Raw genomic sequence first — 26032 nt, 5'->3', positions numbered from 1 at the left:
TACTGCAGGGCAGATGTCAGTGTAGCACAAGGCAACACCATGACAGGGTTGATATACTGTGGAAGTTGTGGGATGCTTTTCAACGTCCTGTGGAACCCTAGAAAACCTTTTTCAAATTCAGATGCCTGGTAAAACTAACACCCATCTTTGGAAAGGAACTACTCTCAGCCAGAGCTCTCCTGATGGCAGCAGAATTACACCAGGAATGATTATGAATGAGTTAGAATCATAGAGTAGTTAGGGTTGGAAAGGACTTTAAGATCATCTAGTTCCAATCCCCCCGCCATGTGCAGGGATGCCTCACCTAGATCATGTCACCCAAGGCTTTGTCCAACCTGGCCTTGAACTTGTTTTGGTTTGTTTTGTTTTAGTTCTAAGAAACTGGATTTACACAATAACCAAGGAGAGATTAGATGTTAGATCCCTCCTGAAACTCCTGCTGGTTTGAAGACTGGCATTGCTCCAGACAGCACAGCTGATGAAGGCAGTCTCTATAGTATGGATACTATAGAAATAAAAGCTTCTTTGAGACAATTCATCAGTAGGAGATAGCTTGTGTTTGAAAGGTACTCTCCTGATCTCACATAGCATATGTCTCTGTGGAGCTGAGAAAGGCTGTCAGGGAAGATCTCCTTTTCCAAAAGGCACGCTTGAGCCTGGCTTCTCATGCAGATCTTTCTGTCATTCACAGACCCAGCCTTTCAAAGCTCTACAGCTTTTTATAAGAACAAAAAGAACATCCAGTAATTCTGAATTATCTTCAGTGAAAATGGTTTTTCCTTCAGTCTCCTGGGTAATTTTTTCCTTTGATAGTGAGTTCAATTTGGTGGCAAGCTCAGCCTGTAATTATGGTGGTAGTGCTGGGATGGTTAAATGCCCTAGAAGCCCGATGCCACTATACAAATAAATATATTACCTTTCACTTGAAATCTCCCTGTTGCTTCAGTCATGTCAGGTTGCAGCTTGCCCAGTGCAGTCTCTGCCCTCTGGGAAAAAATGTGTTTATAGCAAGGCAATGGGGATTCATGCCTGCTAGATGATTTTAGCAGGCTGGTAAAAATGAAGTCTCATGTGCAACAGATGAAACTCAACGATCAAGCAAAAACCTCAGAATCCAGAGGGCAGATGACTGCTCAAAAGTCCAGGCCTCATCTTCAACTATAGTAAATCAGGGGCATGACCGTAATTATTAGTGCTTACTCAAAGTCACTAGTACCAGATGAGGAACTTACTTGAAAAGATTAACTGACTTCCCACATGAATTATTTGTATCTCTAACACTGGGCCAAATTCCAATTCTCTTAGTCAGATTCCAATAAAAGAAAAGACTCATTCAAATAAATTCTTCCTTACATTTTATATGTTCCAGCAGAAATATTGGTCTATGGGGGGTTTAAATGAGGGCTCAGTGAGAAGATAACTTAATAGTTCTTGAAACCAGGAAAGTTGGTTTCTCTCTCTGCCTGTGTGATGCAGTAACAAAACAAACCAGAAAGAACTTCAAGCCTCAGAATCAAAGGCAAATCTGAATTTACCCATAACTAAGGGATTTGCAGCTACACAAGTTTGAAACAAGCACTTTACAAAAGTTGAAAGCCTTGGCAAAATTTGTATCTCACTCAGAATTTCAAATACAATAATGTAGCCATTCATTTTCCTGGATGAAGGAGCCTATCCATCTCTTTGAGATGAAAAGCAATCTGACTGAGGCCTTGAGGATTTTAACTGTCCTCGGGTAAAGGGTGAAAAACCCCTTCTCAATAACAAACTTCAATTCCCCTACTATATATCACCCATTTTCAAATTAAGTCGAAAGGTGCATGGAAACTCTTTATCTCCCCGAATCTTACATGTCCTGCTCTGGTGAAACTTGGGGCCCTGTTTTAACATTTCCAAAATGGGAAAAAGTAACGAAGCTCTATTTTCTTGTAAATCTCCTATATCTTCTTCCATGAAATATGTTGGATGTAGCTATTCCTTCTCCTAATGCCAGGAGCATAGTGATCACGATGCCAGACCACAGTACTGCTATTTTCCTGCGGGCATGTTGGGCTATTTTAAGTAAACTCCATTCTAAGTCATGATTATGCTTAGAGCTGGGTTTAACTTCAGCTCTCCTGGCCACATTCCAGCCAAGATAATTATGTTCTGCTTGCCAAAATTCCCCATGCAGCTTCAGTGCAAAACAAGCTATCCTTCATACACGTCCTTATACACTTGTATCCTTTGTTTTTAAACACCTGTCCCATTTTACCCTGAAAGTGGCTGAACTCTAATGATGTGAAAACAAACCCTGCATTTACAGTTCATAAAGTGCTTTAGGATCCTTTGGGGCTAAGGACATTAAATGAATGCAAGCTGTAATATTAAAAATATATGAAACTTTACAGTAACATTTGCCATTGTTTTTGGGACTGTGTAGCAGCAGGGGACCCATTGTGCTGGGAACCGTAACTGCAGAATAAAGATGGTTCTCCAAATTGGATCCAGCTGGAAGAAGTAGTCACATATCCAGCTGCTGCTTCCTGTAATTTGATGAGCACAAGCAACTTGGTGGGGTGCTAAAAGGAAGGGCTACAAATGCCTGAGCACCATGAATAGGCTTAGCCTGATTCCTTCAGAAAAGAGGCCATAATCCAAACTAAACGATTTAGCAGGTAGGCATCAGCAGGCAGGTGAAGGAAACCTATCACAATTTCTCCTGGGGTTTGTAAATCACTGGCTGACACTAACAGGAAAGCAGATTGAATTTACAACATATTCCACATATCATATCTTGTAATACAGATAAGATCTCCTCCTCTTCAGTTTGTAGAGGAGAGGGCCAAGAGTATGTGTGGGAGATGCAGCCAAGGTTTAGGAAGTCATGAAAGTGATAGATAAGTTGAATGTGGAACTGTTGATCACCAAATCTCACAATATTAGGAGAGGACATTGACTAAAAGTAGTAGTAAATCAGCTTAAAACACAGACGAGAAAGTACTTGTCTTACGCAGCAGGTAGTGAACTTTTGGAACTTGTTGTCACAGGAGATTGTGAGGGCAAAGGCCTTAAAGGGTTCAGATAAATCCATGGATTACAGGTCTATAAATAGCCACTAAAGGCAAAAAGCAGAAGTGTACCCTCTAACATCTCTAATGTAGTAAGCATAAATCTGGGAGCAGTCAAAGGGGACTGGAAAGCATGAAATGGCAAGGCTTGTGCATTTGCCCTCCTGCCACTGTCAGGACCTGAACACTTGGTCAGCTGGACCACAGGTCTGACAAAATTACTTATGTACCTATGATGAGCATTTGACAAACACTGAAGGGCTCAAGGTATCCCTAAGGACAGTACAGAACCTCAAAATACACCATCATGGCGCAAGCTATAGAGCACGGATAGGCTTAGCCCATATTTAAGGAAATTTTGAGGGATTAACATATTCTCCCCAGCATAAAGTGCATTCTTACGCAAGTCATGCAAAAAGGAAGAAATTACTCCTCCTGCCTATTCTTGCTCTCTCTGATGCTAAAATGTATACCCTAACATATGTCATTGCAAAAGTATTATCTTACATATTGTTAGGCATCTCCAGTAACTACAATGGCACAATTTCAAGGAGGCATTACTCCCTCCTATCTGATGTATTTCCTTGTCACTACAGTATTGCGCTCAGCATTTGAAGGGTGTCATTCACGCTGCAGGATGGGAGGTATCAGCCATGTATTTCTATCACAAGACACCGTAAAGTGTACAAGAATCATTAAAGAAATGTAAATAGACCAGTCATTTCCACTCTTTGGTCTATATATTCTGGGTTTAATGATCTGTCACCAAAAAGGGGATTTAAAAAAGAACAAAAGTTATTCTTTTAGCTACTATGAAAACCCAGAGCTGCTTATCCTGGGCATTCTGTGCTTTATTTACATGGATGTAAACCCGGAGTCTCTCCATTAATGTCCAGAGGAAGTCTACATTGCAATTAAGATAAGAACTAGGATCAACAGATATTCGGCACCGTCTCCTTTCACCCACTGAGATTTTTTTTCCCCTTAAAAAGGCTGACATTTGCCCTGGCTTTAACCCACCAAGCTCAATCCAATCCCTACACACATATATCTGTGTAGATGTACTCACGCTAGCCTAGCACCGCAGTTTTCGCCTTCAATATCTGCTCCAGGGACGTTGTCTGTGTTCACTGACTCGGTCTCACTGGTGGGCATGCTCACTGTAAGAGTCAAAAGGAAGAAAAAGAGAGGGTTGATCATTAGAACCTGGCATATCTATTAATGAGTCATATGAGGGAAGGAACTAGCTTAATAAAAAGACTTAATAAAGCTTAATAAAAAGCTGCTGCTCCTGAGGATTAAGCAGTTTGCTAAGCAAGTCTAGTGCCTCCATGTACAGGCCAGGTTGGGTAGGTAGACTTCAGAAATATACACAGGTCATCCAAATGCTAAAGAAAAGAGATGAAGCAGCTGCCCTTTTTCTTTCAGAGTCAGTTCCTGGAACTTTTATGAATGAGAACCACTGAAAACTAGAGAACTTGGCAAAGACAAGAAGCTTTTATTTGATTCAATGGAACACTTAAAAAAGAATTCCCCTTTACTTGCACCAGCCCAGCCACCTCACTGCCCTCCCCAATCTTTTGTGCAATGATTGGAATACAAATAAAATGTACCAGATTGACATGTGTTCAGACAAGTGTTTTCTGTTAGCCTGATAGCAAGTACCACATAAAGAATACCAGTGGTTCATACGTCATATACCAACCATTAATGTGTTTCAACATTACACTTACAAACTGGACCTACAAGGCTAAGAGGGGAATTCAGACTCTTTGATCCATTCAAAGGAGCTAATGAATACGGATTATGATAGAGATTTTATATTGACACTCACCAACTAATATCTGGACACAGTTTCTTAGGGTTTTACAGAAGTGGAACAACCTTAGGCATCAACTTATCTCATTTGGATTCAACGACCTGTCATGTTTTCTATCTGTTATCAAGCCTCACTATTTTAATTGCTCTACAGTTCACACACACACACAAAAATCACCATTTCTAGTCCACCAGCTGCTCTTGGCTCCTGTATGAGCTAATAAGTCCTAAATATATAATCATCAACAGAAGTTAGGACAATGGAGAGGATCCAATATGTGTCCTCTTTGTTCCTCCCTCCTTTTCAAATACACAAACCAAATGAAAAAATGATACTTAAAACTGAATGATGGAGGAGTTAAACAGATCTTTTAGATGCCTGGTAAAACTTCAGAACATGACCTGTATTAACAGTTGGATATCTAAGAGATGAGACTTGAGAGTATGCACTATTTCGCTGTTGGAAGGCTTCTAATAGCCTGTAAGAATACATTACTCAGAGCTAAGAACATATCTGTTTGTGGGTTCTTGGCGCAAAAGGAAGCAATGTAGAACAAATAGCTTCTGCATCTCAATTGGGCATATGGACTTTTCATTAGCGACTGTAGTGATAGGACAAGGGGTAATGGGTTAAAACTTAAACAGGGGAAGTTCAGATTGGATATAAGGAGGAAATTCTTTCCTGTTAGGGTGGTGAGGCACTGGAATAGGTTGCCCAGGGAGGCTGTGAATGCTCCATCCCTGGCAGTGTTCAAGACCAGGCTGGACAAGGCCTTGGGTGGTATGGTTTAGTGTGAGGTGTCCCTGCCCATGGCAGGGGGGTTGGAACTAGATGATCTTAAGGTCCTTTCCAACCCTAACTATTCTATGATTCTATTCTATGATTCTATATGCTTAATGGATCATGGGGCCCCATCTTATTTCAGAGGCTTGAAAGTTATCAGCAGGTTTATCCAAAGAGGTCCTGGATTCCTGTTTTGAAAGCATGATGGTAGAAATGTCACTCAAAGTGAACTATGTTTCCTTCATCCTATCCCAACAATTCACAAGCCTACAGCATATATCTTAGGAAATCTAAAGGTCTTGTGCTGTGTTCTTTGGACCATATGAAATAATGGACTCTAGCACTCTTGGCATAACTATTAAATATCATACTCTAATGGTGCCTGTTCCTTTACAAGGACTATATGTTTTAATAATCTTGTCTATTTGGGAAGGCAAATTAAAGAATCAACTGAATTCATATTTTGATGCACATGAAGCAGCCAAGCTGTAAGAAAAAACAACATTCATAATTCAAATTTGCAGTCCAGACTGAGTCCTTCAGCAAAAAATACCCAAACCCAAAATGCTAATATTTCACAAGTCATCTTTGAAGATGAGGTAAAGCACTTTCAAGACATAATCGAGCTTATTTGCAAATGGAAAACAATTTTGAAGACATTAGCAAGAGATTGATTTGCAGAGCAGCTTATTATCTTGAGTGCATGAAGAGAACACTGAACAAGCAATACAGAAAGTAAGGCAGGCACATGCAGAAGTATACAAAGCTATATATGTCAGTTTGTATGATATACAGACACACAAACACACAGATATATGCAGTGTGGACACAGAGTGCAGTGGAACATTACCATGAGTTTCTGTGGAGTGACTAAACCAAGCAAACTTTCCTTTCTTCTCATCAGGCAAGCCAGCTGGAGTGCTTCCTTTCACAGACAAGATGGTCAGTGTCAAGTACCAGGAACAAGACATCAACAGAGAACATGCAGCCAGTGACAGGCAAAAGAAAAAAACAAGGAACTCAGCTTACACGACGTCCACTTCTGTCTGAAAACTTCATCGTGTGAATTAAAAGTGCAAAATGAAAGCCAAAGGTATACGGAAGTATGAAACATCATAGCAGATCATCAGAGGACAACTATTCCCGGCTTTCTGCTCTTTTTGTATCTGGCTTCTGAGAACATGAAGTCGCTGAATTTGGGTTTACGCGTCAACTCCTTTTTCTAGTGATGTCAATGGCAAAATTCCTCATTTGTCTGTTTAACATATTGAAGTTGATGAGACCTAGGCAATTACAATTTGTCCTCAGGTTATTCCCTGAACCTTATGGTCAGAATCTGGACTAGCCTATTTTTGAATGAGGTTCATCTGCTTTCTTCCAAAACTGCTCCAATATGTAGGAATTTTCCAAAACTATCAGAGCTGCTAACAGAAAGTTGTTGGGGTAATCACATTTCTCTGTATTTCCCCATCTCTAGAGATTAACAACTTTCACCAAGCACCCAGATGTATGTTGCCTTACTAAAACTAAGATACCCCTAGACTATGCCTCATAATTTCTCTTTGAGTTTAGATTCAGCATTCACCCTCTGATGTCCTCCTGGTGCGTGGCTTTTCACAGCATTAATGTTGATCCTCTGCTGTTATGCACAGAGGTCTTTGGCCCACACAGATCAGAGGTGCATGCACAGAGATGTCCTAGAAGGTACTTTGCGCTTCCCTAATCTTACTGCTGCTGAAAGCCAAATTTAAGCAAGGTGGGAGACGCAGGTGCTGTGGCACATGGGCTGAAGAGACTGCTGTGGTTCTGGCTAGCTTTCTGGCACTAGCTCACAGACATTTATTACATGGCACTGATAGAAAATGTTAAGGACAATAAAAAGCATTAAGATGGTATCAAATATTAGAGGAATGATGGCCAGAACTTAAAGGTCAGGACAGACAGGGGATTAGGACCGTATTCCCTAATGCCTCAGCAGGACAACCACTTACTTTACCTGGCACCTCACATCACCTTCAATATCAGGTTGTGCAGATGCTGTGAGGTTCATTGAGGTCAGTTAACAAATCCTGAAAATAGAAGATGCTGCAGAAGGGTTGTGTATAAATTAGGGCTGAATATGAGAGGCAGTAGACCAAATACTGCCCAGATGGCTTTCTTATCTGACTCAGTTCTCAGAGATGCAGACCTTGTGCCCACACTCTGGCTCCAGCATAGAAACAAGGCAGTCATTTTTGCAGTCCGGATAATTAATTACTGGAACCATGTACCAAGAATGATGATGGTGGTAAATCCACCACAGGAATGTTTTAATCAGGAAGAGATTTTTTTTTCTAAATGGTGGGCTCTAGTCCAGACCAGAGTTATGTTTAAGACCATGCTTTACAGACTAAGCCATCTCAATGGCCACTTCCTTCCTGTAATTTCAGGAGCTGAGACAAAGGCAAGAAAGAGGCAAATGCATATTTCCTCCCACCTCAGTAAAAAGAGACTTAGCAGTGGAAATCCTGGTGCCTTGCGTTCTGTGTCACATGTGTTCAGGGGCTTATGCACTGTTACAGGAGTGGTTCCCTGTCAGCTTCAAAAGGTCCACTGCTTGTAACTCAGTCAGAACCACAGGGCTTGGTTCTGTCAGATGTAGAGGAAGCCCACCTCCCTGCTTCCTGGCCTTCAACCAGACCATTAAATCTTCCATCTCCACATACTTTGCATTGAAGGTGCTTCAGAGTCCAAACTGCAGCATGGGCAAGGCAGTGATCAATCCCTGTGAATACTGCTCAACTGCCAAATGATGTTGTATACAGGCATATATAGGTGACTTCTTGACAGTAAAGAACAACTCTGTCCCCACACTTGTCCATCCTAAGTGACATCAGGTTGTTAAAGAGGTAAGAAGGCATTTCTGAATTTTGGATTTAGCACTGCACCCATGATAGACTCTGGTTGATGAAATCTCCTGTTAGTCACAGGTTCTCTAGGTAGTGCAGCATAGTATTATTTTAAAGGGAAGAGAAACAACTTTTAAAAGGCATTCAAGTATCTCATAGTTTCAACAGAGTGCAAACCATAAGGACCAGAAGATTATATACTCTTTCTTCAAAAGCTTCTGAAACCTTTACATATTGGCACAGTGTGGCTCATCTCTCAATGTAGACATTTTATCCTGGACTACCTAAACTCAAATTTCACATTTCAGCAGCAGCTAAAGCAACAATAAAAGCTATGTAGCAGCTTCCTTCAAAATAAATCAGAAAAATGCTTCATGTTATGTCAATTCTAGCTCTTAGACCCAACAGACAGAAAGAAGGACAAAGAGTCTGCAGTCTGTGACTGGCTAGACAGATAGATGTGCGAGACCCTTTGAGAGCCTTTGTTTCATGTCACTGGCATCAAGCGTTGATACCAGCCCTACTCTTGCACTAACATATGTCCCTTCTCTACTGAAATGCCCCATGGACATGCAATGAATTATTAGATGGCAGGTTGCCAAAAGACAGTCAGCCACTGAAACAGAAAGCTGCCACAAGCAAATACGTTTCTGTGTAGCTTTGAAATAATTTCTTCCTTTACACGCTTGGAGAGCAATATTTGCTCCCAGTCCAGAAATATCATTACCACTGTTGCATCTTGCATTTATGACACTTCTGTCATCTTGACGGTGGAAAAAAATCTATTCAGATTCATCTCCGTGGATTACATAATGTTGCCATAATTGTTGCTGAATCTCACTTTAATACTGTGACAATTTAAGATTGTCTTCTCTTAAGAGAAGACTGTGCCTGGGCAAAGGGTGCTCAGTCCCACAAACATAGACAAAGCACAAACTTCTCAAAGATTTTAATGGGTAAGTTACTACATGACTTTGCAGATCTGGGTATCAGTTCTAGAACTGGGTATGTTAGAGACTTCACACTGCCTGACTTCATGTCTCTGATTTTGCTCTCTGAGTTAGACTACACAGGCAGATAGTTTCCTATCACGGGTTTTGAGGGCTATACTGATATCTCCCTCAATGGTATGGACAGGATGGGCATTTACTTTATGCTGGTGGTTAGGTAACTGGCTTGAAACAATGTGACTATCCAACAGTTCATTCATATTGATAAAGACCTGTAGTGGTTTTCAAACTAAGAAAAGCAGCAATACACTTGATTGTGTTTTCTAATATGCTCAATGGGACTCCAATTTCTTCAACACTCCAATTTCTACTAGTATTGAATTGCTTTGCAAAACATGGGTCTAAATCCACCTTTTGCTTGTGATGGCAATTGAGGTCAGAAGGACTTGAAATCACTCCACCACTTTATTTTGTCACCTTGGTCAGACAACCAAGCCTTTCTATGTATCCATTCTGTTTCTCTAAAAGGGGGATTATAATTCTGCACTCACCTTGCAAATCTCTCTGAGATCTGCTGATGAAATATATTACAATAAGAGCTAAGTACTATAGTTATTACTGATGCTGATGTCTCCCAATTGGGAATCTGCGGACCTATAAAGCAAATCTAAAGAGCAAAGAAGTCCTGTGAATTCTCCAGCTGAGATTTAAGATTTCTTTTTCCACAACAAGAATAAATTGCAATATCCAGGCTGCTTCCTTTAACAGAACGTGCATTGAGTGAATGACTTTGTTTCCAGTACAAACCCTGCTTCCCATGGTGCCTCTCATGCCCATCATTTCATGAATGAGTCTATGGCAGCTGTCAGAATATTAATCATCTCATATTTTCTTTGGTGAAGAGCTCTCATTTTAATTAATACATGAATATTGCCTAGCTTTCCTCTTCTCATTGCTTGGTTTGGAAATGCTGCACTCATTTATTTTATTCATTAATTTGAATAGGATACAGCTTTCATTCTGCTACATGCATACAGTGTCTTGGGAACAATCAGTGAGTGTGTTCCTAAATGCAAGCAGCGTGCAGAAAGTAAACTGTGCAGAGGTAAATTATTAGTTTTCTCTAGATGTCCTGATTTTGTTAGGAAAATATACTAGATACAACTGGGGGACTCTTGCATTTTCTATTTTGAAACAGAGCTCTGGAATAGGAAAGCTTCTACAGGAGAAGAGGAAAGGGAACTTGAACTATATGTAGGATCTTGGTGGTTCCATACCTCTCAGACAGAATGCATGAATGAATCCAACACAGTAAAAAAAAAAATAAATCAGAAATATTGGGAAAATACTTGGAAAATGTTTACCAAGGGCTCAGAGACGAATGCTCATATATGGACAGTGTATATACAGACAGTATTACACACACAATATTTCAGTAAATACATGTAATATATACAGTTTGACGTAACATAATTTTGTGCTATGTACAAATGACGGCAATTGCAAAGAGAGAGCTTGATTCAAACTATCCTTCAAGGTCAGCCACGGAATCTAAGATAGTAATAAAGAGCCATAAAGCGATTGCCAGTTGTATCCACTTCAGTCAAACAGAAAAAGGCTTTTGATAAAAAGATCTTTGCACCAGTGAACCAGCAGCAAAGGTGCTGCAGCTAGTATGTACTAACAAGACCTGTCAAAACAGTAAAACCAGGCTGGGCTATGGACTGCGTCAGAGAAGGCTGATGCAGTTTAGCACTGTTTTACTGAATGAAGTAGACCTTACTTCCTTTACAGAAAGGAGGAATGTTGCCAATATTGAGATAGAGTACTGTATCCTCAAACATCTCACTCAAATAAATTATACATCTTACAACATAAATTGCAATGTATATATTTATATAAAAAGACTAGTTCTTACATGTCCTTCTCCCCTTCCGGAGTGTCACAATAGGCACATATACATCCTGTGATGTTGAGAGGATATAGCCATAGGCTAAGTAAATGTATACCATACCCAAAGAGGAATAGAAGAAAGAGCAGCGTGTATCAAATGCACAGGCATGTGATTAACAGATCTGTCATTACCATATGCAGATTACTGCACACCTATGAATGCATTACCTTGCTACTAACTAATCTTCCTGGGACTTATTTTAGTATAACAAACTCCTCAGCTACTTTATACAGCTGCCATTTTTCTTCTTTTTATAGCAATATTGACAGTAATGTGCCCCGTTCCACAAATACTTGTTCATTTCAGCCCCTGAGTGGAAAGCACATTGCACAGAGAACAATGTAATGGGCACAGTCAAGCTCCTGGCTTGCCAAGAGACAGCCTTTGCAAGCCTCAAACATGTTGTAGTCTGTGTTTGAAAGGAAGAACTTAAAATCCTTTTCACATTTCCCTGCCTGAAGGGCAAAGGTATTCTTTGCATAACCTGTGGTATCCCAAATGTGTCGTAAGCACAGAATGTAGGACTCACCCAAAAGCAGCCTTTACAGAACAAGTCTAAGTCTCTTGTAAAAAAGGCAAGAAAACAGTCTCCCTGGATAACTGGTTGTACTGCTGAGCAAACACCTAAGTCTGCAACAGGAGTCTATTCACTGCAGAGTATCTGACTGCAAGTGCAATGGAAGTAACTCTTAATCCCTATGGCTGAAGGAGGACAGATGGGTTGGGTCACAGGGTGACAAAACTGATACCAGAACAGATGTAAAGATGTCTCTCTCCTGAATCTGGATCCTCCTATCACATCCTAAACTAGTTTTCTTGTCTGATAAATGAGTCATGTTGTTTGCATTGTAAGGAGCAAGAACTGATGTGCCAAAGTGCAAGGCATTTATACTTGACAGGACATAGTTTATAGCTAGGTTTCTGGTGTCACTCTAATAGCTTTTAGCAACCCCTCTGGTTCCCCAGAACAATTGAATTGAAGCAATTCAATTAAAAAAAAAAAAAAAGTGAAACAATTGAAACATTTGAGGATCTATGACTCTTTCAGCAGTATTTTGTGATGGTGAACAAATCACAGCAGCACATTCTAAATGGTTCTGAGAGATTTCTTTCTCATTCTTTATGATTTTTAGTGGAAGAAGGTAGGATAAGCAGCAGTGTTATCAAATCCATATGAATCTACTGTGCAAAATGATACACAGACACAAGCAGAAGCATCTCGCTTAAAAATCAGCAGGATTCTATTATTGCAGGCTGGTCTGGCAGGCGCCATAGAAATGGGGGCATGAGAGATACAAACACTGTGGATAATGTGTTGGGAAGCGATACAAACGTCGATCATGAACAAAATTACTAACCACAAAGAAAGTGCCTTCAAGACAGTAAAATCAACAACTAAAAGAAAGAATCCCTCCTGCTTCAATTGTCTTTGTCCCTCTAATAATCACAATGCTATTCATGTTTTGCTCACCAGCATTGTTATAAATGAAAATATCCAGAACATAAGTTCCAAGCACAAATGTGATAATAAAGTAGGCCACGTGTTTCTTTCCTCAAATTCCTACGCATGGGAGAACTTCTGCATCTGCCCACCCATACAAATATACACCTGGGTGGTGAACCAGTGACTTTGATGAGGATCTCTGCTTCAGCAAAAGCATCTTTGCTCTTTGAGTTCACAGCCCTGTGAATCCATCTTCCCTGCAGAGCCCAGGAGAAGCAAAAGAAAATTAGAGAAGCTAGTTCCAACTTGATCTGCTTAGGTCATCAGAAGCTCTCCAGGGAGTGATGCTCACCACCTAGACTGCAAAGCTTCAAAGTGACTGGGATGCAGTTATTTTATGACATTCCTGATTGTTGCAAGCCATTTCAAGGTGGGTGATGCCTGAAAACCTAGCAAGTAGCCTACAGTTTGTGAGCTAGAGCACGTAAGAGGATATGTCAAGACAGCAGCGACTGTTTGGACAGTGCAGTGGGTGAGAAATCAGTCTGGTGGCTTGCAGTGGACATCTTTCCCAGAAGGAGCTTGCACAACCCTGCAGCCAGGGAACTTAGGCAGAAATTGTGCCACTGAGAAGGTACATCTCTCTGAGGATTGTATCTAGTATAGAAGAAGGAAACTATTCTCCTGGAGCCTGGCCCTTGCTGGCAGAACATCAGAAAAAAAAAAAGGAAAAGTGAATGTGGGGGGGGAAATTGGACTTTATTATTTCAAAGGACAGGCAGGGCAACTGGGCAGAGGTTGGGCCACAGGTGAAGGGACTGTGGGAAAGAGCAAGTGACTGAATGCTTTCATTTGAAAAACCAATCTGCAAGCTGGAAGAGTAGTGTACGTTTCCTGCGCCTGGGAAGACTTAATTTAGGAGTGACTTACTTAAAATATTTAAGCATTGATATTATGAAGAAGAGAGAGCAACGAGGCCCAGTCCATCTGAGCTGTCCCATTGCACAGGCACTGCCTGACAAAGATCAGTTCTCAGCAAGTGCAGACATTTTCTAACAGCAGTATTCATGTGGGATGTGTGAGAAGGCTTCTGGATGATGCCTCCCTTGATGGTAATTCTGGACTGTTTGAACCAGCAATTCAGTTCACTGATTAACAGGTATAGCAACACACACAAGATCTAGGTCACTCTGGAGCCAGGGCTTTGTGAAAGCACTAAACCCTTGTAGTTGCATTCATGTATCACATTGAACAGATTCTATTCAGCTTCATGAGCCGAAATGGATCTCACCTCTGCTTTTCTGAAATGTGCATAAAATTCTGTTTTTAAAACCTAGTCTGCTACATTTCTTCTGTGCCTAGTAAATAAAATGCTTGTGATTTTGTGTGCTGCTACTGCATGTGGAGTTCTTTCAGACACTTTTGCTAACATAATGACTAGTCTGATACTAGACACTATTATCACAATATCATATGAGTCAGAAGCATGAGACATGCTAGCTGGGCAGGCAGTGTGTTACTGTGCAGAAAAGCGAAGAATTGAAGTTAAAAGTTTTGCCCTTAAAGTCAGCTTGTCAAACCTGTAATTAAAGCTTTTATACCTCTTGAGTAAGGCATTGAGAATAGGTCAATTTTGCTGAGCCAAAGAAACAAGCATTTTATAATGACCTTGAAATAATAGATTCCTAGTTTGCAAATACTTCTAGCATGTGCATGCTGGAGACTGAGGGACCGATAACAACAGCTTGAGCTAAGCTTAGTGTGGGCAGGTGTTATGCAAGCTTCCCTCACACAGCTGTGTTAAAACAAGTAATTCGTGACCTGGCATAGCCCTGTTATTCTGCTTCTGGTTCTTCAAACAGCTAGATAATACACTTACATTTTGATCCACACATCTGTGAGGATCCATGCAGCTCTGCCACTGCATCCTTGTTCTGATGCTTAACCCTTCTGCTACTTCAGCCTGTTCATTTTAATATAGTTAAAATTCTCATTAGGTAACGTTCTCATTTTAACCTCCAGTGACCCGCGTTACCTATCCTTGGGCCCACTACAAGACCTCTACAGTTTGCGCTTAGAGGGACACATCTGATTGCAGTCCTTCCTCAGGTGGACAAGGAGAAGTGAGATGCATCATGTTGTCATCTGTGAACTCTGCAAATGGAAATGAGGATGTGAGCAGCACCATGAACACCCATGGGCCCTAAAGCTGAATTTGAATTTAAGCCTTGAAATCTGAAAGGCCAGTTCTCTTATCTGTTGACTTATCTCTACAATCCTGCTAACTGAAGAACTGCTGTAACCAGCAGGCAGACTCAGTGCCACAGCTATTTTCAGTTCAGTTCCCCAGTTGGAAAGATTTTACTTCCCCCGACACCTCTCCAGGCTTGATGCTGTTTATGAGATTACTGAGATGGAGAGACCTGCTTTTTTTTCCCAGGAGCAAATACAACAAGAGATTTTTATCTTATTAGCAGTTTGTGCTGGACTGCAAGCTTCCCAGGCTTCCCATCAAAGTGCTGAAAAGGGCTGGGTGCCATTCACAACTGTTGGTTTTTCTCAGGTACACCATCACGGGCTATCAGTTTGGTAATATAAATACTAGTTCAGCTGTGTAATATCACTCAGACTCCTTGTCACCAAGCTCTGCCACAGGAATATCACTGTGCTGCAGACCTCCTGTCAGCTACAGGCACATTGTGCTGCTCCTTCACAACAGGATGGCCACTACCTCCATTTCACTACCTTTACAACAGGATGAGCAGCTTCCTAACCCCACTTGTATTTAAAACAGAATAATATTATCTTTGCATTCTTGTGTACTTGCTTGTGAATCAATCTAAGAAAGCAATGGACTACTCAGGCTACCTTGCAGTCAGGAGCAGGGAAAGTGGAAGATATGAGAGTTTCATTGGGAGAGTGATGCTGCCTCCCTCAGCCTGTCCTGGTCCCTTAGAGGCTTCTCAGCTTGACCCCTTCCCACACAGAACTCTTGGTCTGGACCAAGGAATACAGGGTCTAGGCCCCAATATTTATATTCCTGCTCATGAATCTTCAAGTTATAATATAAAATACCTAAGGGAAGAAAAAGAGATAGGTAGACCGGTCATGATGAGTACACACTTAGCCTGAGGGGGAAAAAAGCTCATACTGGAACCATTTCTGCTACAATTGGTCCTATTGCATTCTTCTATCTACCAAGAACACTTTTAAGACATTCAGCTCACAAGATGCATATTGAAAGTTCTAGTTGTACTGAACTTTTTCAACATGTCTTTGGAGTAACCACACTCAGTTGCCTCTTCTGATGCACCGGATGGCATTTTTGACATCCCACCTGGGATATGCCCTTCCAACTACCACACCACAAGAGTGCTATATTTGATCTGTTAGTCTACAATGAAGGTCTTAGTACCATGAAGTATCTAAATTGGCATTAGTTGAATATGTTTTGGCAGCTGAACCCATCTATACTAGCTTTGGTTTCCTGTAGAAAGGAAGTACATACATATACTTTTAATTTGAGTATATACAGTGCCAGACACACTGTGGCTTTGATCTTCATTGGCATTACTGTAATACAAGTAATTTTCACCCCCAATGGTTATTTCTAACTCCAAACACATGCTCCATGTCCCTCAGCTACTATTACCGAACACCACAGCCACTCTCCTGACAGCTTTGTACGCTAGATTAAAATATCCTCAGAGTTTCAGCTGCCATCAGTCCTGCTCACCAATACTTTCTTCTCAATGAAGAGGCTTTTAAGACTACATCTGCAATTATAACTGGTTTTCAAATATTGATCACAGGTCATTCTCATTGACTTCACTGGAACTGCTGAATACTCCACAGTTTTTAAAAGCACTTTAAGTGCTCTTTTAAGGATTTAAGAGCACACTCTTGGCATCTACTTAAAAAAAAATAGTGGCCTTGCTGTATCCTGGGGGTTTGTTGCATTTCTTCCTAAAATTTTCTGTGGAGATCCTGGTACCAAATGGCTTCTATGCCTCCCTAATCACGGCAAATAAAGCATGTTCAATCTGTCAGAAGGTGTGCCAATGGCAATTTTCTCACAGACTGTTCCCTCTAATGTCCTTCCTTGAGAAGCAGAATCACAGTGTCAGTTGATAAATCCTGACAGCTTCAAGAAGTACTTCCCAACAGGGCAGATGGAGATCAATTTATTTGTACAAAGGTGTCTTCCCCAGCTGTGTAAACAATGGATTCCTTCTAAAGCCTTACCCGCAAAGATATTTCTCTCTAACATGATAGTACTATAAGAGGATTTCTATGTCAATGTAAGTCTCTCTTGCAGCAGGCAAAACAGAAGTGTTATCTCACCAGACAGTCTTTGCTAGGGAAATAGCTTTTATAGTAGATAAACTTAATGCCCTATCAACATTAATGTCAGCCTCTGTATGCTGTATCTGGTCACACATCACTGCTCTAGCAGTTCTCAGTGTAAGGTTTGCGCTCCACATTACAAGAGTGAGGGAAGGGAGAAGCTGGGAAAAACTGTAAGCTGAACAATACAAGCCAGATCCTCAGCTGCAAGAGAGTAAGAGCTTTGTAGATCATCACAAAACTTTTCACTCACAGACAATCTTATACGAAGAGGCTTTTCCCCAGACGTGAACTACAGCAGCCTGGGAACTTACCTAACTTATGCAGCTTTTGATGTCCATGAGGGAGCAAGAATTAAAATTGAGCCTGAAGGCAGAAACTAACACAGTTTTGGAGTTTGCTCTCATGCTGCCCTCCCTTCTTCCATACACAAGTGGCAGCACTGGCATGGAGATTTGGTAGATGTTCATTGCAGTGACCCTTTCAGAGTCAGTTAGTTATCTCAGAGCTGTCACTGTTCACCAGCACTCACTCAAGAAACTGGCAGCTGGAGCCAGACACAAGCCTGAATTTGGCCCACCTTCCCCAAAGTGAAGAGTTACTCTGCTCTACTTGCTAGAAATGTTTTTCTCACTTCACCAAACAATATCAGGCCTTCTGATACTATGTTAGAACAGATTACTGCAGAATTGTATATTGTAACATTGGTCACAGCTTTGTCCTGAGGCTTCCTGAATACCAGCAGCTTTTTCTTCTTTAGCTCTTCATTCAGATATAGGAAACTATTTGTTTTCTCCATACTGTGCTTTGACATTAAACACAGCCTCGAGCTAAACTGCTTCTACATCTCATTTAGTTAGATATGGCTTACCTACCCTCAGCAGTAATGATCAGCAGAGAAGAAATGGGAAGAAGGATTTCAAGTGGTTGCTTGCTTTTTGTTTTATGATCAAGGCTTTTTTTCATCCAGAAAGAAAGAAAATGGGAAGTTGTGAAATCCACAGAACAATGAAGCTAAATGCTGCTTTTTTATAACAGCTGGTTGTTAAATGATGTTTCTAATAAAATAAAACCTGTGGATTAATGTACAGGGTGAACCATCCATACATTCTGGGGAACAAGAAAATTGTATCAAAGTGATTGAGATGACTATGGTGAATTCCCAATGAAGGAAAATAGTTCAAAACTACCCGGATCAAACCTGTAAATGCTTTACATGATACAATCTAAGGTCAAAATTTTCATCTAGAGGGCAGAGAATGATATGAGAGACTCTGGCACTGAGGGAGTGGGTGACCTTCAGAACATCATTTACCTTTCCTGTGCCTTTTCCTTTAGATTAGACAAAATTGCCGAGAACAACATTACTCCCCTCTCCAAATGTTAACCTGCATACATATTTTAAAGAACCAATGTTGTATATGAAGCATTTCTAAGCATAACTTAAACCCCAAAGTTTTTAATTTCACTTTGTTGAGAGAATTACTTTTTTGCTATTTCCTCTTTCCTCCTCTTGGAAATGGGGGGAAAGACAAACAACCAAGGACAAGGCCCTACTGCTTCCTTGCTTTTTCACTCACAAAAAAAAGAAGAAAGCAACATGTGAAGAGAGTCAGGAAGGAAGTCTCCTCTTGGCTTTGGTCTGATTCCAGTAGGAAAAAGTCAAATGTTGGCATCAGTTTTGTTGACATTGATGGAATATAGGACAAAAATGGAAGCAGAAAGTTAAACAATGAAAATGAAACTTTTATATGGCAGCTTTACTTGAGTATCACCGATATTACTTGAATATCATTGCCCTCAATGCTCTGCTACCACAGCTACCTACAGGGTCACTATGAAGCTTCACAAATGCCTTCTCATACCTTTCCAATCTATGCTTTTTTTCCTTTTTAGGATATAAAAGTTTATCTGGGTCTGATCCCACATTTCCTGAAGCACAGTTATGGAAGCCAGATGCCTGCAATGACAGTGAGTCAAATTGATGCCAGATACAACTGCATTTTAGCCAGTGGAATTATGCACTGGGCAAACAGTACTATCTGGACTATTCAGTACTGTAAGTAACTTCAGATCCCGAATATCTCATGCTCTCCATTTGGTGGATGACTGTTACACAATATTGAAGTCATGTGTGAGCACAGAAGCCTCTGGTTCATCAAGACCTCACACTGGGCAACATTTTCAAGTGCTGACACTGGCATGTTTTGTTACTGACCTCAGATGAAACAGATTGGGGCCCAAGTCCTTACCCAGGCAAAATCCCCAGCAACTTCAGTAGGATTTTTGCCTAAGGACTGCAGAAGTAATTCAGCCCAATGAGAGAACTAATCTCCCAGAAGCTTTTTCTAGGCAGCATGCTAATTATAGACTCAAGCTTGACATCTGTAGCACAAACCCATGCAGCATTTTGCAATCTGAGCTTCTCTGTGAAGAAAACAACCACACAACAAAAACAAAGCTGACTTATCATTTACAAAGGCCTTTTGGGAAGTATTCCTCAAACTACAGTATTGCTATTAAGAGATGTGTATGAGCTACTTCAAGAGATGCAAGGTAGAAAAATGCCACTGGGACTGTTTTCTAAAGAGCATGCACTAGGCACAGCACACAGCTGGGAGTTGCTGTTACCCTTGTCTGAATAAACCATGTTTTGGAACCTCTGCCACACAGTACATGGAGTTTTTCTTCCCTAGAGGAGACTGGTGGAGCAGAGAACACCAAAACCTGCTTCTTTACTTCTTTTGTCCCTGCGTCTCCAGGTAAAAGGGAATAAATCTATCACAGCTACTAAACTCCTTGTGAAACACCTATCAAGTGTCCTTGTGAAATGCCTACAATTGTTGGCACTGCAGCAAATCTTTTCTTAGTTGCCAGATGATTATTTTCCACATCAGTGGACAATGATAAAAGTAGATGACATTGTGCTTTCTTTATCTTTAGATGAGGTTTTGACAGGTAATAAATCATTTTACAACACTGGCTTTTATTTCTTTGTATTTATACATGGAAAACAAAATGTAACCAGGTTGTATGTTAGTATCCTCAAATCACCAACTGGTATTGGAGGAACTAAACTGATAAAAGTTTCATTTTTCAGCCTGTGCCTTTTACAGCTTTTGCTTAGATTATTTTAAATCCCACACAAGTACCCTATGGTTTGGGATTTTTTAGTTGTTTTGCTGTTGTTTTTTTTTTTCCAATTGCTTTTTGACAATAGGCAAAAATCCTCTAAAATACCAAGCTGTGCAGGTCTGTCAAGGGGTGACTGCCCATGTCCTTTAATGTGTGTGTGAAATACCTTGGGACAAATTCTGAGGATGAAAACAGAATAAATCTGAGGGAACTGACTTGTTGTTAACAAGTTCAAGAGTGTTTCAAGTGTATTCTGTACAACAGGAGACAAAATTAACTCAGTACACCATCCTTTTGCTCAGAGAATAAGAAGACCTGAATTTTAAGGCAATGATGCTAAAGACTGAATTTAAGATAGACATCTCGCAAATATACTTTCATTTTCCCCTCCTCATCTATGTTATTTCCCTAGCTGTGCTCTTCCCCAATAAATTTCATCATAGAAAATGAACCAAGAGATTTTTTTAGGCCACCCTGAAATTTTAGCCTATAACCAAGTCTTTGAAAATCCTGTTATGTGCTTTCTACCTTAGACATTATCCCACAGCACCATACTATTTTTTAGGCTGAAAGTAATAAGCTACTGCCTTGTCAGTACACTAAGCACTTGATTTGGAGGCCACAGAGCATGCTGACATGTGAAATTTCTAAATGTAAAAATTGAGCAAGTTGGTGTTCTTTTATCTTGGCATCCTGATTAGATCTGTACACAAAACTCTCTCTAGCCAACAGCTTCAAACTGCTAACTTTCCCAAAGGGTTGCAAAGGATTTAGTGACAACATTCATTAAATTAAATGGAAAGTATTTGGTACATAGCCTCTCTGCAATCAGTAGAGTCTCCTTGTGGTGTATAAGTTGCCTGTGCAAAAGGAAGTTGAGAGAAATTGGATAGCTAAGTCCTAAAAAGCCTGAACTTTCAGAGAAAGGTGGTCACACTTTTATCCCTGTTACGTAATAGAGTCAAACTGCTATTGGAGCTCTTGGGAATAAAACCCTGTTTGGGTTGAAATTATTCAGGCTTCTATTTCTAGAGTTATCAAATTCTTCTCCTCTCATGTTTGAACCACCAGCTCTCCTGTTCTCAATTCTGGCCTGATGTTCAGAAGCACAAAGGGTTGCCATGAAAAATAGTTTTTCTGAAAGTTGCAAGGGTCCAAGAGGACCCAATTTCTTCTAAAACTTTCACTTTTGCAGCTGAAAACTTCCCCCCTCTCATTATCTTGTAATTAAATGCATTTTTACTTCCTCATCATAACTAGTGTTTTTCACAAGTAACACTGTTCGTAGGAGTGAGACAAAATCTGCAGCTCACCAGAAAGTTTGGCTGCAGTTGATTCCTTAGTGGCAGTGAACTCAGATGTCAACAAACACTTCCAGAGGTCACCAAGGCACTGTAATAATTGCTCCGAAGGTGAGATTCCAGGCTATTTCTTTTTGTTTTTTTTATGTATTTTGGAAGCTGACTGTATTTCTGTACTTCTTGTCTTCAGCTGGGCACTTTCTATCGCCACTTTAACTGAGGTATAAATCTGCATATACAGTCAACTCCCCTCCCACACCTTTCATTGTTTAATATACTATCTGAAGTATTGCCATATGTTTTTGATAGGCAACACGTTGGTTTGTACTGCTTTTTCATGTGTTACATGAAAACTTGATTATCTACAGCCATCAGTCCCATTAGAATAGAGGCTGGAGTTTGATTAGACTAAATTTTTGTAAAGCTACCTGCAAATCAGATCTTGACTTTACAGCACTATCTTGGATATGACTTAACTAGAAGAATGACTTGTCTTGAATCACAGAATGTCTTTGTTATCAGATCCCAGCAGCTAAGCAGTGGGCTCTGCTACTCTTAGGGACGCTGTTAATTAATGTGGTCCTACTCACACTGCAGATGCCAGCACCAAATAGGACTGAAAAAGAAAGAAACACAGGGAGGGCAAAAATCTGAGCAGTCAGAAACATCAAATTACTTCTCCCTGCCCATTCACAGCTTTTTCCTGACCCTAGTGCAGTCAATGGGAATTTTGCCAATTAATTTCAATAGGAGGAGAATCTGGGTTGGATTGAGGTTCCCTGCTTCTGCCCACAGCCACACAAATGCATTCCAGACCACACTCAGGAATTAAAAAAAGGGCAAATTCCCAGTTACTGTGGCAACAGGAGGGATGGTTCTCTTTGTTATCATGTGATTTTGAAATTCAGTAGCTGTTTTGTGCCATGACATGTGTTTCTCTTCTCTGTCAAATTAATGTTTTCTTCCCATGTAGAAGGCCCATCAAGGAAAGAGCATAGAAGAAAACCATCAACACAAACAGCCCTCAGAAGCCTTTCCACATTTCCCACCTCACATCTGTCATAATGGCAAAATGATGTTTGCAAACAAGGAAAAACTGCCTTAAACATGTACTTCCTAAAACAGAGAATGAATTCAGCCTGCCCTGTGAATGCCCCTCAACACATGTGAGAGATGACTGGTAATAAACTGCCTCAGAATGCCAAGACCTCTGCTATGGAGAGCATCAGCTAAAGGCTGCACAGATTGACCGACTCTGGCTACATTTATCTTCCTTTCTTACCCTTTCCTCCACTAACATCCTTGGTGTTCTAGTCCCTGGACTTGTTGACCATTTCATTAAAGGCTGTAAACACCGAATGAGACTTAGGGCAAAGTTTGACAGCTTCAGAAAAGCAGTGGCATATACAAAATATGACTGATGATGCCCTAAGGACTGGCACAGGCAGTCAAACCAAATTAGAATGCAAGTGAATTTTGCTTCCCTTCCACTTTGTGTTCTCTGTTTTACAGGAGGCAATTCCCATGCTGACAGGCAGGCAGCCCTCTCTACAGACCAAGATGACAGTAAAACCTCCTTCTGCAGCTAAGGACAGAGAAGAGTCTAGAGACATATGTTCTCTGTGTTTGGGATGATTCAGTTTAGGTACACTACCTGGGTCAGAGCCCAGATGATGTAAGCTGCTGAATCTCCAAGTTTATGTTACATGAGACTCTAGTTTAATAAGTAATTTTTAATTAAACTTCTAAACTTTTCTGATATTTTTTCTAAAAAAAACAAAAGAAACCAAAAACTCCAAACAACCTCCAAGGGAAAACTGAGGAAGCAAAAACTGATGTGACTTCTTTAAAGTAATGGTGTGAGTTACTGTCAGAGTTCAGGCAGCAGTCCACGTCTCCTGAGCATGAGTACAACGTAGCTGATGCAAAGGCAACCCCTGAAGTTTACTCAGCTAAACCAGCAACTTAAGGAGGTCTGAACTGCCCCATGCACTTCAGTGAGTGTTATCTGAAAGGCACAGTGCTGATACCTTAAATATCAACATTATTTATTAATTAAACACTGAAAAAAGCGTGTTGGACAGGGTAGCAACACTTCTGTGGAGTAACACTTCAGGAGGTGTACTGGAGACAGGAGGCAGTAAGCTTTGAAGAGTATTTGAGAGAAAAACACACTGAAGGTGCATATGAGGCAAGAGCTAAACACAAGAAGACAAGGAACACATTGGAGCCTTGGCAATGCAAGCTCAGCACTGCTAGTAGGTGAGATTCAAATGTCTTGGGGGCACTCATGCCAAAGGGATTCCTGAGGAATTTACAACTGTGCCATCTGTCCGTTATACTTGGAGCTTATTTTGGAAGAGAATTAATACCATCTTTTTTCCTCAGTTTAACTCTACTGGTGATTGACTGCTGGCATGAATGCCCAAACATTCAACACAGTAGATAACACATCAAAAAGCCCCAATCAAAACCAACCAAAACACTCTGTCACTTAACTCGTGGTACCTTTTCTATGGTATTATCTCAACCTGAAGCCATTAAGGAAAGAGTTCTACTCCTCGGTTTGATTTTGTTACTCAGTGTTCATTCAACCCATTTTGTAGCAGATTTCTCAAGACCCAAGAGCAGTACAACTGCAATATGACTCAGCTTCAGGAGAACTGGCAGGCCTTGTCAGAGCTGGTTAATAAACTAGTGTACAGTACCTGACTGAGTTGAGATGGTTCTTCAGAAGGTGTATTCACAGGCAGTAAGATAAGCAAGATGTGGAATCACATGGGTAGGCACAGTAAGGTTACTGGGAGTTTCCCATGTGACATACATGACAGATAAGCACATCACCCAATTAAGTGAGTTTGACATCTTACTAGAGGATGTTTACAAGCTATTTGGCTTTGCAAATACATTCCCACCTGTTGTGCGAGTAAAGATTGAAATTCAGAAATATCAAAAAATACAACAGAGTTTAAGCAATAAATTGCAATTGTGTGAAAGTACATACAACAGCCTACAGGAAAATATGAATGTGATTTAAGAAATACAGAAGGGCAGAGTGCAAGCTCCTCAACTGCTCAGTGAAAGTATCCAACTGGCTTCAGGGTGGAATGAGGAGCGTTGTTCTTTACCTTCTGTACCCAGAGGCTATGTGCTTCCTCACTAGAGGATGTCAGCACAGAAACCCTTTACTTCCATAGTTGGAAAAGCCTGTGGTGAGGAGACACTGGATAATACACCAAAGCTAGAAGTATTAATTTGGCATTCACAGATGCAGGCCACAAGTGCCAAGAAGAATACTAGTATCAATAGCCTGCACTAGATGGAGCACGTATGTCAGAAGAAAGGCAAAAAACTTCATGGAGTGACCTGTTTGCTTGGTCTATGCTATTCTCTTATGCAGAGACTTTTGTTCACATTACTACTGTCCCCAGTACATGGTCAAAATCAGTCCACAGCCTTCCTCTACATCCTGAGCAATTCCTCTCAACAGAGGCGTAATTCTACTGTTTAGCACTCTGCACTGCAAACATCTGTTCCCCAACCTGGTCTGTCATGTAACAGAAATGGATAATGTGACCCAAAGCCATAATGTCACAGAAAACATGTTGTGTACAAGGGACTGGTCAGCAGCCACTGCCCTTAGACCTGACACTTAGAACCAATGGCATTGAAGACTCTCTATTCACTAATAGTTTGAAAAAGAAATTAGTAGCAAGTTAGTTTACTAACAGTATCCAATTCTGTCATTAATAGCCAATTGTAAGAAACTATAGACAAGTTGTTGGATATAAGAGGACTAATTTCTATAAACTGTGTCTTACAAAACTCACATTATTAAACTAAACAGGAAGAACTGAAAGCAAGCTGAAGATACATTATATTTTAGTTCTTAATATCACCACCCAATAAAGGAGCTTGTCAGCTCAAATGTGGATTGACCCCACCCCACAGCATGTGCAATGAATCTACACCTTGCACATTCCACAACTCTTTTACAAAAGCAGCATTATTTTTGTGTTCATTTAAAAATAAAAACTTCAAATCTGCTAGTAAGCAAGGCAAGTTCTCATCGCCTCCACTACGGCTACACATTTCTTTAGCAGGCAAGTCTCTAAAGAGGAAATGTGACAAACTTGGCCCAATCCACTGAAGTCAAGGGAAACTCTCCTGGTGACTTCAGTGGAGTTGTGTGCAACCCATTTCTTCGCCTCCACACTCATAGGTCACATAAGTATACTAACCAGAGCCTGCTACGGTAGTGGGTTTTTTGGTTTTATTTTATTTTATTTTTTTTGAAATATAAGGTATTCTGTTTACAAATTAATTTAGATCATCAGACATCACCTTCCATTTATTCCATG

The 26032-nt window shown here is 40.5% G+C and overlaps 1 protein-coding gene across 5 annotated transcripts in view; it reads right to left on the bottom strand.

The window, feature by feature from the left end:
- The window catches only part of CACNA1C (calcium voltage-gated channel subunit alpha1 C), a 485857-nt gene that overhangs the window by 113458 nt on the left and 346367 nt on the right, over nt 1-26032 (bottom strand). For 3 of the 5 annotated variants that reach the window (XM_062616658.1, XM_062616654.1, XM_062616655.1), the window contains exon 10: nt 4120-4210. In XM_062616658.1, the coding sequence (XP_062472642.1) occupies nt 4120-4210 (91 nt within the window). Of the gene's footprint in view, nt 1-4119; nt 4211-6502; nt 6578-26032 lie in introns of all 5 variants that reach the window. The other 2 variants (XM_062616653.1, XM_062616657.1) reach the window with 1 other exon arrangement.

Source organism: Pezoporus occidentalis, unplaced genomic scaffold, assembly GCF_034315485.1.
Source record: "Pezoporus occidentalis ecotype Australia unplaced genomic scaffold, CSIRO_AGI_Poc_V1 ctg19, whole genome shotgun sequence".
Classification (NCBI taxonomy): domain Eukaryota; kingdom Metazoa; phylum Chordata; class Aves; order Psittaciformes; family Psittacidae; genus Pezoporus; species Pezoporus occidentalis.
This window is presented reverse-complemented; position numbering and strand designations above follow the sequence as displayed.